Source organism: Falco rusticolus, chromosome 4, assembly GCF_015220075.1.
Source record: "Falco rusticolus isolate bFalRus1 chromosome 4, bFalRus1.pri, whole genome shotgun sequence".
Classification (NCBI taxonomy): domain Eukaryota; kingdom Metazoa; phylum Chordata; class Aves; order Falconiformes; family Falconidae; genus Falco; species Falco rusticolus.
In genome coordinates, this window is record NC_051190.1 from 2,541,757 (window position 1) to 2,557,679 (window position 15,923).

Here is a 15,923-nt window from a genome sequence, read left to right on the forward strand (position 1 = left end):
TCAGGGCATTAGCAAAAGGAGTGGTTGAGTGGTTGCTTGGGGTTTTGTTTAGTCAAATTAAATGCTGAAAAGAGATGTTCTTGCTGTGCAAAAAACCCAATAGTGAACACAGACTGGGGAAAAAAAATGGTAAATTTTTCACTGTTTTCCACTAAATTCTTATATGGCTGCAAAGAAATTGATTTGCAGTATCAGGAGGACTTCTTGAGGAAGTCTTACTAAATATTGCTTTGGAATTCATATGAAGGTTACAGAATATCAGTCAGTGCAGGCTTTGAAACGATGTAGGTATAGTTGTCTGTGTGGAAAGGAAAATGGCTGATATCTTCACAAAGTCCCTTCAACAGCTAATTTTTAATGATTTCAACTCTGCTGACTATTGGTTTTCATTTACAAATAAAAAATGGAGTCAGTAGAATTTATCTGAATTTATTTAATTAAGAATTGTACTGTAAGTTGCAAGTGCTATTATGAAGATCCAGTAGCTCTAAATGTGGGCAAAGGACTTACGACCTTCCAAAATGGCTCGTGTGCATTTAGAGTTGCCTTTTTTCTCTTTTTGACCGATTAGTCATTCTTCACTGCCTTGTCCCCCTATTCCTTTGGATTTCCACTCTAGGGTGTTTTTGTAGGTAGGATTTAGTACAGGGCCAGTGAGTATACAAAATATGTTGACAGAGTAATTTCAGAGAGTAATGTTAGGGTAATGACAGCGATAAAAGCATACCATTGTTCATTTTTTACGCGAGTTTGTAGCCAAGAGGTTGTTACGAAGGACTACTTTACAAAATCATGGAACAGTTACCAATTTTCTGTGGTCTGTAGTTCCCATTTTATGAACATTTTAGTTAAGAATGAACAACTGAGTACAAGCCTACAGACTGTCTAAAATGCTCAACACAAATTTTGGGAGCCATCAGGTTGACTTACATTGCTAGGTGCTTTCATTTCACAGCTGCTGCTGTGTGCTGAACTAGTTTATGTCACTCAGAAGGTGAATAAAAATTAGATTTTTGTCACTGCATGACACCTTCAGAGAGGAGTGGGGGAAAACTGCAAAAAGACTGAAGGAGTCATTAGATATGTTAAGACTACCAAGAAACTACAGAGCAGAGGTGAGTGGAACAGTGCAAAACCATTATTTGACAGGATTAAACTCTCAGACTTGGTTAAGGAGAAGTTGCCATGACTTCAGTGAAAGAGGTTGGAGGAAACTAGGTCAGGAATGGCTAGAGAAGTGGGGTGTTTTCATCACTGTCTCTGTCTCTTGCTATGGATATATGCAAACACACATATACATAAAAAAATGAAAAAATCAATATGTGTATATATACAGTAGTTGCTAGAGTAGTGTCACATTACTTGAGTATTGACTTTAATGAGGGGCAGGGGTTGATACATGTCATTATTTTCAAGTAGTACTAGCAATGTTAGAGAAATCTGCTGAGGGGAGATTAATCTTCCCTTTTAATTTGATAAGAAGTGTAAAAATGGATAATAAATGGAGCAACATCGAGCCCTGTCAGGCCTTTAAGAGCAATGAACAAGGCTGAGCAGCAGCAAATGTGGCTCAACTAAGAATGTGTAGGTCACAGAAAGTATGCTGAAGAGGTAAATATTTTAGAGCTGTGTATAATGCTGTAGCTGAGGGATAGTTGCTAATGTCACCACTGGGAATTGTCTGTCTGCTGGTTTTTTTGGGGTTTGGGTGGGGTTTTTTGGGGCTTTTTAAAAATAGCCAAGTATGGATTAAGTGGATTTCCAGCAGTTTTCTTATAGTTTTAGAAGCTAAAAGCTGAAATGCATCTTTCTAATCATTGAGCACCAATGGTTGGAGACTACAAGTGGGTATCCAACAATATCTGGCAAGGATTATTTGTAGCACTTTCAGAAATCTGTGGATATGTTAGATTTCCTATTTTAGAGTTTACGTGAAACCTTAAAAAGAGAGGTTTGTACAACACACAGATTCTGTATCCTTCGTCAGTTCTGGATATGTAACTTTCAGGGAAGTGAAAGTGTCAGCTCATAGTGACTTCCAGTGGTAGTTTGGCACCTGTACTCCTCTCTCTGTTCATTTCAAAGATCATAAACTTTTAGTGACTACATCTGCTACAAATTCACTGGAAGATTACCTTTGTTCAACTTTGTGGTTGTATCCATGCTCATTCTGGAGGTGCTTCAGTGATTACCGTGCTTCTGCACTGGGTAAGAACCTGACACAACCAGACCATTACTAGTTTTGTAAATGTTAGAATCTAGAAGGGAAAAAAGATAGTCTGAAAAGGATCCTTTCTTTTTAAGGCATTCTCTTTCTCAAAGATATGCCCCACTATATGGTATTAACATTATCGACATGTCATTCGGTATGTCATTTTTCCCACGTTGTTGTCACGTTGCAGGTTAGCAAGCCAAAGGAGGGTTCATGCACTAGCCAGTCATGCAGTGTGTCTTCTGAATGCTTGCTTCCTTCATTCCTACTGAGGTTCGAGACTGTATAATATGGATGCAAGTGAGATCAGAATGAAATTAACATGCAGCCCAAGTCATACGTGTTGCCAAGTTTTGATGGGCAAAGTTCATATGGGCAATGCAGTGTATATTATATGCAGTATAGGAATAGTATATAGTATATATTATACTCCAGGGCTTACCGTTATAAAGGTTATCCCTGTTAAAATACGTGTTCCCTTCCTGTAAAAGGGAGAGGCCTCCCACACATTTTTGTCTTAAGTCCTGCATCAGGTAGGTTCTCTTCTATGATTTTTTTTTTTCTTTATTCTGTTGAGTGTTGTTCACTAAGTGGAGCTCAGAGAGCCTCCTTTACTTTATTTGGCAGCTACCTGATAATATATAGTCCTGTAAAGTATAGAACAGGATGTATGATTTATATCTTAAAACTGAAAAATGTTTCACAGATTTGATGTCACTAGCACATAGAATGTTGCTATACCTATTGCCTAAGACAATATTGTACCATTCTTTACATTTTCTTGTATTGAGAGGTAATGAACTATGCCAGAGAAGAGAAACCTTGGAAAACAGTACAAGTAATAAATACAGTAATAAACTGGGCAGAAAAGTAACAAGAAAACCCTTTTAATGTTCATTTTATTGAAGGAAAATCCTTGTCCTATATATAGTATATGTAGATTTAGAGAAAAGCCCTGAGAATTTTACAAACTTAACTGCTAGCCTTTTGGTTTCATAGTTCTATATCCTTTAGCATTCAGCACAGATTTTTTAAGTTTATCATATGAGTACCATTATCAAAAGTTATCATATGAGTGTCTAAGGCAGTGGAGAAGGCTGTTGAAAATCTTTAGCTTCTTGTATGCTGTTTAATACTGGTTTTTTACTTTCCCTATATTCAAAGAAAGGTGGGTGAACTCGCCTTCTCTTAGCCATTACTCCTTACTTTATGAGAGTTTCAGAGTGTCTAGTCGGTAAACTGGAGGCTACTGACTCAAGAGATAGAGCCTTCTCTGAAATATAACTGCCTGTATATTTATGTATTATTATAAAATAAGCATTCTTTCAAAACTTTTTGTTCCTCTTAAGCTGTTCCTTTTCCACCTTTGAGGTTATGCAGCCCAGATGCATGGATCATCCTCTCTTCCAAATTAGACAAGAATTAGTGCGGATTAGACAGCCGCAGGGAAGTGTCGCAACTCCCTGAGAGATGATTTCAGTACAGGCAACTCCGTGCTGTTAAGCAGAGCTTAGTGTTTTCATAGAATGAAAGAAGCAGTCTCACTACCTGAGAGATCCTTTCAAACTGCTTGCAGTCATAAATGCTGAGGAAGCACTGACTTGAGCAAGAACTCACAGCACCACTGCCTGGGGAGGGTGCAGGGTCAGGTGAGCCTGCAATTTTTAGGATTCTCTATCAGAGTGGGAAAGCTACAGTGATTCAGACAAGAGAGAACAAATGCTGCTGGTGGCGAAACAACTCAAAAGAGCTGTTTCTAAGCCATTCCTGTAGTTGTGTGGTTGGCCACACTCATTAGTAAATAGCATTTCACAAACACGTTAAATAAGTGGCTGCCTCTCATCTCTGACAAAAATAATGTCACCTTTTGCTTTTTCGTGTGTTCCCAGCAAACATCTCGGCCTTCCAGAGTTTTGGAAGTACTGCAATCATTATGGCCTTACAAATGAGTATGGTTTTATGACTGCGAACTAGTTGAATAAGCTTCTGGCAGTGCAGCAATCCATGCTGTGATTGTCTTCATGGCGGTGTTTACCAGAACCTGGGAGGCTGGTAGCTCCCTGGCCTAGCAGTTCAAGCATCCGGAGAGGGTTCTGGTACATGGAATCTGAATCCCACCATTTTCAGAATTCAGTTAATATCTGCTCAAGTTTCTGCGTGTCAGAAGCTGTATACTTGCACATGATGCTTGAATTTGTGTATGAAATGCTCAAACCAATGTATTTTCACAAAAAAATAAAGGCCTTTAACTGCATGAATGCAATGAGAGAAAGAAAGATGAGAGTTTGGAAAACATGTCTTCAGATAGAAATTTAAACTCTTAACTCAGGAATAAAGGATGTCTGAAAGGTACTGACACTTTTCTAATAAACTGATGGGAAGTCTGCAGCACTGTCACTCAAATGTTATGCTTTTTGTACAAGGAGCATGGTAACAAGGCTCACAAGGTAAATATGGACTGGGCCTGAAAAATCTGCATGATGAAAGGCGCATACCAAAACATGTAATAAGAAAGACCCCGGTGCAGTAGCACTGCTGCTGCTTAGTGACTTCATTTTGTTTTCCTTTCATTCCCCACAACATGCTCTGAGGACAGAATCTGGCCCAGAGTAAAAAGGAACATTGCCACCTATGTTCCTGGCTGAACAGATACAGATGGAGAAGTGACCTCAAGAGGCTGCCGCCTCTGTTTGGGTGGTTTTTGTTTAAAGCAAAATGTCTTGGAAACTGCTCCAAATCAGAGAAGGAACATGAAGGGACCTTCTTCAAATAGATTGAATCTGTTCTTCAGCTTTCCAAATCATGAAATAATGCAATAAGTACGCCGGTACATTCATTTCAACAATGTGTTGGCAGCAGTTAATCAATCCTCTTTCTATTCAAGAACCTAGTACAACTCTGTGCATTGGAACACTTTATTAAAGACACTCTTTCCCAGGAAAATGTAGTGTTCTCCCAGCCAGTAACGTAGTATTGTAAGCTTTCAAAATGTTCGTTTTCAAATTTGGATGGAAAGGTTACTTTTCAGGTATTGAGTTGTCAGAAGCAGCAGTTATCTCATAATATGCCCCTCTACAGCAATCCCAACAACAGAGGAATTCCTCCCGTCAGATGTACTGAACTACTAAATTGAAAGGTGGTTTAGTACATTCTCAAACAAATTAAAAACATTTTCAGTTAAGTATATAATACTTCTAAAAATAATTTCTTCACAGGATTTTATTGTTCTAAATTTTGCCAGCGCAGATACATATAATGATGTTAATTGGAAGAACAGAGGTAACCATTAGCAACAGTATGTTCCTGGAATGTAGGTAGCAAAAGGTCATTGTATGCTGTCTGGTTTTTGCTAAGTATGTTATTTTATGTGTACTTGAAGCATGCTGCAATTTTCCTATGGCTCTGTTGTCTCTTACCAACTCTGTCTATGGTTTTTTGTTTGTTTTTTTTAATCCTTGCTTACATTTTGATTCAAGTTAAACTGTAAGCTAAAAATAGGCTTACAATATTTGGTACTATAAGCTGTAACCAGGATAAACCTACACTGTAGTAATAATGTCATGATTTTGTTCAGTCTAGTTGTAAATACACTTGTGACCAAACATCAGCATTTCTAATGGCTAATGGGAAACATAAAGAATACCACCCTTAAGATATACGTCCTGTTATTACACTTAAATTTATCTTTTATTCGTTAGATTCTTGTAACTTTTATCACTTCTGTATTATGTAAGAAAAGTAAAAATCTTCCTTCAATAACATTTAGTCAAGTTATATGTGTGACTAGAGGTAGTGAAACCTTCAAACGCAGTGTGTCTTTGGGTGTGAGACACATTAAAAATTCACTCTGGTTTAAATACAACTTTCTATTTACAATCAAAATATCCTGTGTAGAATTAATGATTTGCTACTACAGAATTAAAAACATTACTATGGTTTGAGTTAACCTTTGCATTCCAAACTAACCCTAATATCAATGTAGCTTATTTCCCTCAATATTCTGTTCAAGATGCTGAAATGCCACCAGTCCCCTGGCTTCTTTCCCAGGCTATTGACCAGTTCAAGAAACTGAAGTGCTGCGTATTTTTAAACAACAAAACAAAAAATCCCAAAACAGCTACAACAAGAAAGCAAACAATACCTGCAGCAAATCTTTTCAGACTCTCAGCAATTTCTGTTTTCAATTAGATTCAAAAATCGTTAATGATCTGTATCTGCAGGTCTCTGTGCAAGACAAACCTTTTTTCAGCAAAGTTGCACATAGTCTTAAGTTGTTGGCAGAAAATGCAGTATAGCTACCTCCAGTTTGTCGTACTGGCAGCTACAGTGGTCCTCTAGGTTCTTGGGCTTTTTTCTATCAGAATTATTGTTGATTTTTTTTTTTTTTGTATTTATTTAAAAGTACAATGCTTTCTGGAAACTTTCATTTATTAAGAGAACATTAGATAGCCTTCCTGAATCCACTCTCTTTCCCCTAAATGCCCTGCAAGGTAGATGAGTTTGCAGTATTTTTTTGAAGGTAAGTATGTTTAGGCCTTAAGACAGTGGCAGTGGTTAAAAAGTAGTAGTTAAGAGTAGTAATTAACTAGTAGTTAGTTCTAATGATAAAGTTTCAAGGCATTCCAATGAAATACTGTTAAAGTATTTCCCCTCATTTAATTTTGGGGGATTTTTCTTGAAGATCCTTAGGTTTAATAAGTCTTGATACATATATAAGGGAAAAGATTACTTTTTTTCCCTCCATGCAAGTATGAATTAAACCAGTTGAGCTATAGATCTTACTATAGAACTACTCTTTTTCAAATGCTTGTTACCTCAAAACTGAAAGTACCACTTTCACTGCTGCCGTTCATTCTCTTTCCCTGCATTAAGAGATAAGGAGAAGAAGGTAGTGTAGGGGACTTATAGTGAAGGCTACACTCTTTCTGGTTTTGTTTGTGTGATTTATGCAAGGTTAGGGCAGCTTTTAGATGGAAGCTAAACTGCCGAGAAGCAAGAAGCTGTGATCAACTCTCCTGACCCCTGAATACATCAACCTCACTTTTTGGATGCAGGAGGAGAATCATGTATTTTTAAAATGCTCCCCCTTTCTGTTTTATTGACGTTGAATAAGAGTAGATATGCGGGTATCTACAGTGAGACTGACCTGAGGCTTTGTGAGACCGTCATGTGCTGCGTGCCACCGCCTTTCAAAACCTCCTGCTGCTGCGGCGGTTTCAGGTGGTTTCAGGAGAGCTAAGGCCCTGGCACTGGGGAGAGCCGTGTGGTGCCTGCTGAGGAAATCACTGCTAGCCTCTACGCAAGACTTTCTCTTCCTTGAATCTATTCATTGCATACCTTGTATGTTATAGTTTAATTATAGGTTCTGGACTTAGTGCTTACTTTCTAAGGGAAGCACTAAACCTTTGTTCTGCTTGAACAAAGAAAATACACAACCATTTACAGCACTTCAGTATATTTAAGTACTCATGGTGCTAACAGTTCAAGTTGATTAGCACCATGCCTTTTTTAAATGGGAGCAGCAGGGATAATTTTGTTGAGCCATTAATTTGCCATTTACTTTCTATGACACTCCATGCAAAAGAATCAGGCCAAGGTTTTTTTGGATGGGTAAGGGAGGTGTCTCAGCTATCTGAGACTTCTCACAGAGCATTCAGAAAAGGCTGAGCATTGACTTTCTTCAGACAGTTTTCAGAAACTGGTTGCTTTTAAAAATCCTCATCTTGAATCTTCACTGAGAATTGTGTTCTTAAGACAAAGGTATCTTTTGGTGTGTGAAACATTCTAAGTGTGAGAGAGAGAGAGTAATAACATTTATTAAGAAGTTCTTATGCAGTTAGGGAAGAACAGCGTAGTAATTCAAGTGACTGGCTGCTGAAATGGATTGCTTTGACAGCTTGATTTGGATTATGGTGCGAGTCTAATATAATTCTGCAAGCTCTGTTTGAGTCCCGAGTACGCTATGGATCAGTTGTACACTTCCATCATGCTTGCTATTTTGCAACGTGGTGGCAGCACAGCGGAATCATTATTGAAAGCTCCCCATGCCTTTTTCCCACAGCACACAGTTTGCAACTGTGCTACAAGACAGCTGAATAAAGTTTGATATCTCAATTGACACATTCACAGGTGTGGAAGTTGAGGAGTGATTGTAGTCCTATGTGTAACTGTTTGCAGGACATGAGTATTGAGAGGTACTGTGAGACGAGGCAGGTGGAATTCAGGGGAACCAGTGATGGATGTGATGCAGTTCTTCATCCACATAGATATGCACAAATTTTCAAGTGAGGAGGTTGCCAGTCTCAAATACATTTACCAGTCCTCCAGCAGCCGCTCCTGTTGCTGGGGGTTTGCCCTGTAGCAGGTTTTGTCATGAAGACAGGGTCTGCTGCTGAGGTTCCAAGCTGTCTGAACTGGCTGGCTCGTGTACCACCGCAGCACAGTGATATCCATGGTGTGCTACTGGCAAGTAGCTACTTGTAATACCTAGCGCAGGCAGAGCGCTATCTTTCATGGCTCTACGGCATCCAGTAGCTGAGTAAGCTTACAGATTCCTCCATGGCATTGCTTTCTGTTACTGCAGCTGTCTTACATGTGCGCACACCTCCCAGTTTTGGGAAAGAAATGCTACTTATGTTTAGGTGCATGTGTACATAAATAATAACTGAATAGCCAGAAAAAAAAAAAAAGAAAAAGAGAGATGATTTGGTTGAAACATAAGGAAATCTGTTCATTATTATTTTTCAATGAAAATAAAGCTAAATGAAAAAAGTTTGCATTTCATGATTATTGTGGCCCAAACACAAACAATTTGGTGGTTTTTGGTGGGTTTTTTTTTCTGCATATTTTTTTGGTTTAGTTTTCTTTTTCATTAAAAAATAATTTAAAATGTAGTATGTAATTTGAAAATAAAAATTAGAGCCTTTCTAAGCAAGACAAAAATCTTTAGGCTGCCTCTGCTTGTCTTGTGATTTTTCTCTCAATCTGATTGTGAAGTTCAAACTGAACTTGGACCAATCTCTTTCTAACCTGCATCTTTAAATCAATATAGTAATATTAAAAAAAAAAATCAATTGCAGCTATAAACTGAAAATTATAGGTAATATACACTTGTGTGTTACTGTAGAACGGTTGGATATGTATAGTCTCACAACAAAACTGTCATTTCCATATTACTGGTATATAGTATATAGATGTGCTGACCATACACTATGCTATGTGCTAACAGGCTAATAATATGCTGCTTTCTTTTCATAGGGTTGAAAAAGGTCAGAGTGTTTACTCTACAACCATGTTTTCTTGATATTAGTAGCTGCATTTGTCAAAACTCTTCCTCCTTAATCCTGCTAGGTCAGAAATCTTGCTGGGGGGTCAAGATAGTTAGTCTGGTAGGCTTTGCATGGAAACACTGGTGCCCAGATGAGGAACAGGAAAGCCAAGATATTTATTGGCTAGTTCTTTTCCATGACAGTAATTTATAGTTTAAGGCTTTTTAGTCCATCTATAAAACGTTTTTGGTTAAAAAGAGACTTTTTAGTACCTGCAATCAAAATAGGTGTCTCTGCTACTTGTTCTTTGCTTTGCCATCAGGTTTCTGTGGTGAACTGTTCATTCTTAATGTGTCTTTCAACATGGTTATCCATAGCCTGTTGTCAGCACACACTCATTGGTATTTTGTTCCTTAGACCCTGTTTAATCATATTATACCACTTTTTTGTCTTGGCTCTTTTGCAAGTGACACCCTAATATTCAAGGTGAGCTAAGAATTCAAGGATTTCTTCTGCTTTTTGAATGAGAATTTATAAAGAGGGTGGGTGTCACCCTAAGTTGAATTCCACATGATATCATCTGGCAAATTGCTTAGATCAACTTGAATTTTAAGTATCTATTTAATCAGCCTTTCTGTAAAATTATGGCTCAGTGATGTTATTTTCAAATCTAGACTGTAGATACAAAATGTGTGCTTCCCGCTCTTGATTAAAACGTATCCTTCGTTAAAAGCTATACCTCTCTTCATTTTTGAACGCATTTTGATGACAGTTCTTCAGGTTCTTTGCAGGTCTTAGCTAGCTGAGGGTGTTCCATGATAGATCACTTCTCTCCCGAAGTCAGTGATGGCAGAAGCTTTGATGAATAAGTCTAGTTACTGGGTGAGCAGAAAATGTGGATGAGGTGGCAGTAATTTTACATTTAAGCACGTGACACTACATTGCAAAGAGTTTGTGTAACCTCTCTCCCTCCTCTCTCTTTTTTTTTTTTTAAATGCGGAAGGATTTTCTACCTCTCTGTTCATTGGAAAATGAGATGACAAACCTGAGGCTTTGGGGGTTTGGGGATTGTTTTTGTGTTTTTTCTTTAACCTATTAAGTTTTGTCCTGCCTTAGCTAACAATAAACTTTTAGCACATATGTTGTAAATGGGTGTACCCCAGGGCCACAGCAGGAACAGCAGCTGCAGCTCTTGAAATGTGGGAAAGACAGAACAGGTTCTGCAGCATCTGTATGGCCATCTGAAAGTCTTGCTGAAAGTTACATCTTTTCATTTTCCCACCATACCACCAGCTGTTGATGTCTCCATCCTCCTACTCCATCATTAGTGGCAGGTGAAGGAACTTCCTTGCATCCTCATCAACCTTCTGCTAGTGAAAGCAGAAAGAACTAGATCAGATTCCTCCCCAGGTAGCCCCAACATTTATTTATTTTAGGCATGGCCTTGAGTTGCATGATCATACTTTATATTCCCTGGATTGATCGCCTTGGCTAATGACTGAATCAAATGCAAAAGGAAGAATTATTTCCTATGGGTAATTATAGGTTGGATTTAAAAAAAAAATAATACTAAACTCAACCTAAATACATTTTATTGTATAACTATATGTTATATACTGTGTAACTATATGCACAGTCATGGTGTACGTAACAGTGATTATTATTATAGGGCTTTTAACTACATCAGAGTACCTGTGAAATTCAGGTCATTTGTTTTCAGTCATGATGTCTCTGGGAGGAGTGGTAGTGTAAGTCTGGGTTTCTGTGGTTGTATAGATACCAGGTAATACAGGTTTTAGAGAAAAGTTTGCTCGTGATAATTTGTGTAAAGTTGAATGATGGAAATTTTTATGTGTATATGTGCATACAGGTGTGCAAATATATTTATGGAAACACACATAAGATGAAATATAGAATCTCTATAGAGATTTCTTTAAGCTGATAAAAGGCATGAATGAGAATGCAATGTATTATTCTTTGTATATAATTAGTAAATGACTAACTGCTTGCTTTGAAGTTGTTTAAAAATGATGAGGTGTTTCCAAATTTCTGAATATATAGAATTTAAATCCATATCAACTTCTGACCTCACATACCAGTTAAATCATACTTCTAGAATCCTGAAAAAATAGTCTTGTAATTACCTTTTAAAAATCTAAAAATTACATTTTAATTAAATGGTTTATTTCAGGCTCAAGAGCAATTGAGAAATCTCAAGAGAATTCATGAAAATATTGAGCATTATAGGAATAAATTCTTGCTCTTGCTTTTAACCTCTTCATCCATACAACTAGTAGTACCCATGTTTTATTTACAGGCTGCTAAATAATTTACATTTTGTTTAAACTGAATGTTTACTTAAAGTAAAAATAAAAAGTACAGTGCATCTCCCAAATAAAAGCATATTTTTTATTTTTAAAAAATCATTCTTGTGACTAAAATGCAAGCCCAGATTTCTGGAAACTAACACTGAAGCCTGGTTCTACAGGTTTCCTGTGTGAATACCCGGAACTCACTTGATTTTTCTGTTCCCTGTTTCTTGTTGGGATAACAAGAAACTCCAAAAATTCTTCAGTCTTTCTCTTGTTTACTAAGTTAGTCAACACTTTGGCTCTGAAGTGTGAGGTGCAAGGCATAGGGATGTTCCTAAAATATACGAGGACTTACCTTTTTAGAGCCAAGTAGCTACAATTTCAGATACAGTTTTCAAATAGTAAATGCAGTACATATTTTTGCTGATCACTTACCACAAAAAAAGTTTGCTTTTAATATATTAATGTTTTAAGATTAGTGTTTCCTAAATAAAATGCATCTGGAACATGTCATGATGTTTGACAGTATTGAAAATAATGTTCTAAAATGATAATTTCAGTTACAAAAAGAAATATATGAAAAAAAATGTTATGAGGTAAAAATAAAGGTTATAACTTTTTTCTGAGGGAAAAAAACCCAAACAACCCAGTAAAATTCAAAAAGCACCAAGTGTTTTATTTGGGGCTTATATATGTCAGTTATTTATTCAAGGAAATTTGGGATATTTTTTTTTTTTTTTACTTTATACAAAAGCTATTTTCATTTTTTATTTTGTTACTGACCTGGAAAAATTAAGCGTTTGTTAATTTTTATGGAGATGTAAAATCCATTGAGAATACTGTATTTTTTTCCTTCTGGCTCTTCTATCTTAATATGGTACATTTTCAGAAGTCAATAACTAGGAAAGTCCTTGGTTGAAGGTGATTTGGTTTTAGGCCAGTGTTTTATATGTAGTGCTGGTTTACTTCAATATTATTTTTATCCTTTTTTTTTTTTTTTCCTTTCTTTTCTTGGAAGACGAAGGGTGCTAGCTATATCTGATGGAATTGAACATATTGGGAATCTTCGTTGGGAACTTGCACTGTGCCTCCTGGCTGCTTGGACTATCTGCTATTTTTGCATTTGGAAAGGAACAAAGTCTACTGGAAAGGTGAGGTTAAAATTCTGTGCATCAGCTTGATTATGACTGTCATGCTCCATACCTGTATTGTCATTTATATTTTTTTAAATCACAGCAGTAGAATTTCACGTGCACCTTGCATTGCTGAAACTAACTGTACTTGTGGGTGTATAAATTGTAATACTAGGTAACTAAGAATCAGTCATACTTTGTATTGTTTTGTTCCCATTGCTGGTCATGATTTGCTTTTTCCATAATTCTGTTAGATGAAGCTGGTTGTTTATGTTTTGGTTCAGCTTTGTTAGTTTGGCAAACTACAATACTGGCCAGTCTTCGAACCCTGAAGTCGTAACTGGGTTGTGTTGATTCCTCTGCATGAAGTATCCAAAATTTGAATTTTGTCCCAAACAGAGAGGAGCTGAGACACTCAGTGACACAGGTAAATTACACACATAAACAGAGAGAATTTAGGAATATGAGCAACCTACAACAGATGCGAACAAATGTAAATGGAATTTTTAAAAAAGCAGAAATAATGAAAAAAACGCAAAGACAGAGGGACATGTTAGGGAAAAAAATAAAAATATCTAATACTCACGACTTTCTGAGAGAATGCTACTCCATACTGGACACCCAGTAGAGAGACACTATTTCACAGCCTAAGCAAGTCATGGCACGATGGAGAGATTGCCCCAGAGTAGCAGCAGATATAGTTCTGACTAGAATATATGATTAATCAACAAAACAGAGAGAGGAAAAGAGCCATAGTTCAGAGGTGGGGTGGGGTCTAAAAGAAGCACTGGTTTCTCGTGTTGGAACCAAAGAATACATGGAAAAAAATTGGTGGTTTGAAACATTTTGTGCATTTAATTTTCAATTGTTTATTAGTTTGGAAGTGTGGTTGAATTTTTATTTTTATTTTTAGTAGCCTACATTTATAAAGGGAATGTTTGAAATAGAGTGGTTTTCTTATCTTTAATTTAGAAAATGTAAAAGTGAGTATTTTCAGCTTTCTCAACCACACATCCTTCTTCCTATTAAAATTTTGACTGAAATTATTTGCTGAATTCTGTCTGTATTTGCCAACTTTTTCAGTCAATGTGGTACTGCATTTTTCATTTAAGTATTTGCACACACAGGTTTATGCATTCCTACTTTTACCAACTCACTGCAGGAAAAATGCTAAGACTGTCAAGGGATACATATAAGCCTGAATAGAGGAAAAAGGAGAAAAAACATAAAGAGAAATATAGAGAAGCAAAGGTGATACAAGGGAATGACAAGATAAATGTCCATATGTCTTTGAAGCATGTACTCCAGGGAGGTACAGAAGTGGTTTAGAGTTGTCTGAGGAGCTACAGCTGGCAGTGAAGAAATTAAACTGAGCAAAACTAATTTTCTGTTTTCCATCAGAAAGAAAGTCTGAAGATGGAGATCTATTCTACCATAGTGTAATCTGACCCAAGGGTGGAGGAAAAAACATGTACTATGAATGCATATGCGTGCGTGCATGCGAGGTTGTGCAAAAACTGCACTGTACTGAAGAAAAATAGCATTGGTAGAAATCGCTGGCTGGTAGGGAGAAGCTCTAGTGATTTTGGAAAGGATGTATTTTACCTTTCTGTATCTCTGTTTTACAGTCAGATTTTTATTGTTCTTTATATACATATCACATGGGATTCCTTCAGCTTAAATCATTACCCCAAAAACAGATCTTGCATTTTGGGAGTAATGAAGGTGAAACTGACTTGTCTGACTTTTTTTTTTCCCCTTTCTTTTTTTTTCTTTCTTTTTTTTTTCCTAGCTAAAATCTCAACTTACTGGTAGGTGGAATAAATTTTATTTGATGTTATTTCAGTGTGATTTTTGATAACCACCTTTCTGATGAGGTTAGGTGAAACAGCCTGAGACAGAGATGCGTTTTGCCCATTTGAAATGGAATAAGCTTTCCAGCTAAGCAGAAATAACTAGCAGGTGTGCAACAGAAGTGCAAAGAAGATGGAATTAATACTCAGTATTCAGCTTTATAGGCCTCAGGCTTAAAAAGAATAGATCAGGGTCCTGTAAGAAGTAGACTCATCGTATATTTACATTATTTAATTTGGTTTAGCACAAGCAGCAATTGTGTTTCCAAACCCATGAGGAAGCAGGCTGGTAGATTTCTGTGTTCCTCAGGAGACACCATTGTATCCAGCAGCCTGCCTATGCAGAAGATCCATTGCTTCTCATGAAACGTGCAGTAAGGATCTTTCAAAGCCAATATTGATGATTTCTTTTTCCAGTTCTGTTCTTGTGATTAGTAAGGAAAGCTTCTTACTAGATGAATGTGTGATACTGCAGTTGGTTTCCAGTAATACGTTTTTTCCTGGACATGAATTCACTGTTTGGATGTACTTAGAATTTTAATATTCTTATGCTTGCCACTTATTAGAGCCGAAGTCATTGTAAATCTGTGCCATCTCACTGTCTTCCCAGACCAGCTAAACAAAAACATAGAAGCCAAGTGTTGTGGATGCTACAAAGCATTGAAGTGCTCTGAAATATAGATGACAGAGCAGCCTTCTGTGCTGCAGTTTCCATTTCTGATATATTGGCATTTGAATAGTACATATTTAAACTCATCTGATCATACTACTTCACACTAGATTGAATTCATTATATGCTCATTTCCAGGAAGCCTTTAGAATTGACTTCTAGATTTTTACCATAATGTTAAAAGTGTGCTTTAGGCTAGCCTGTGAATTTTGCTATACACTCTAGTTGGATTGAATAATTTTAATTAAATAACACGTTTATTCAAAGCAGAAAACTTCTTAAAGTTTTATCACCTTTGGAAACATTTTCAAAGGAAGATACCTGTGGGACAGAATAGCTAGAAAGAAAGAGGACAGGGGAAGCAGAAAAAGATACTATGGAGAAGGGGAGAGAGAGACTTGGCATCGTCATAGAGCTATGTTCTGTGAAATATTCAATAGGTTGGCTTACTCTTTTCCTCTTTCTACTATGCGTC

General features: G+C 36.9%; 1 protein-coding gene across 1 annotated transcript in view; it reads left to right on the forward strand.

Annotated features, from left to right (window-relative positions):
• SLC6A11 (solute carrier family 6 member 11) overlaps positions 1 to 15,923 on the forward strand; it is a 106,167-nt gene that overhangs the window by 16,767 nt on the left and 73,477 nt on the right. Inside the window, exon 6 of the mRNA XM_037386047.1 lies at positions 12,811 to 12,943. Coding sequence (XP_037241944.1) covers positions 12,811 to 12,943 — 133 coding nt within the window. The remainder of the gene's footprint in view (positions 1 to 12,810; positions 12,944 to 15,923) is intronic.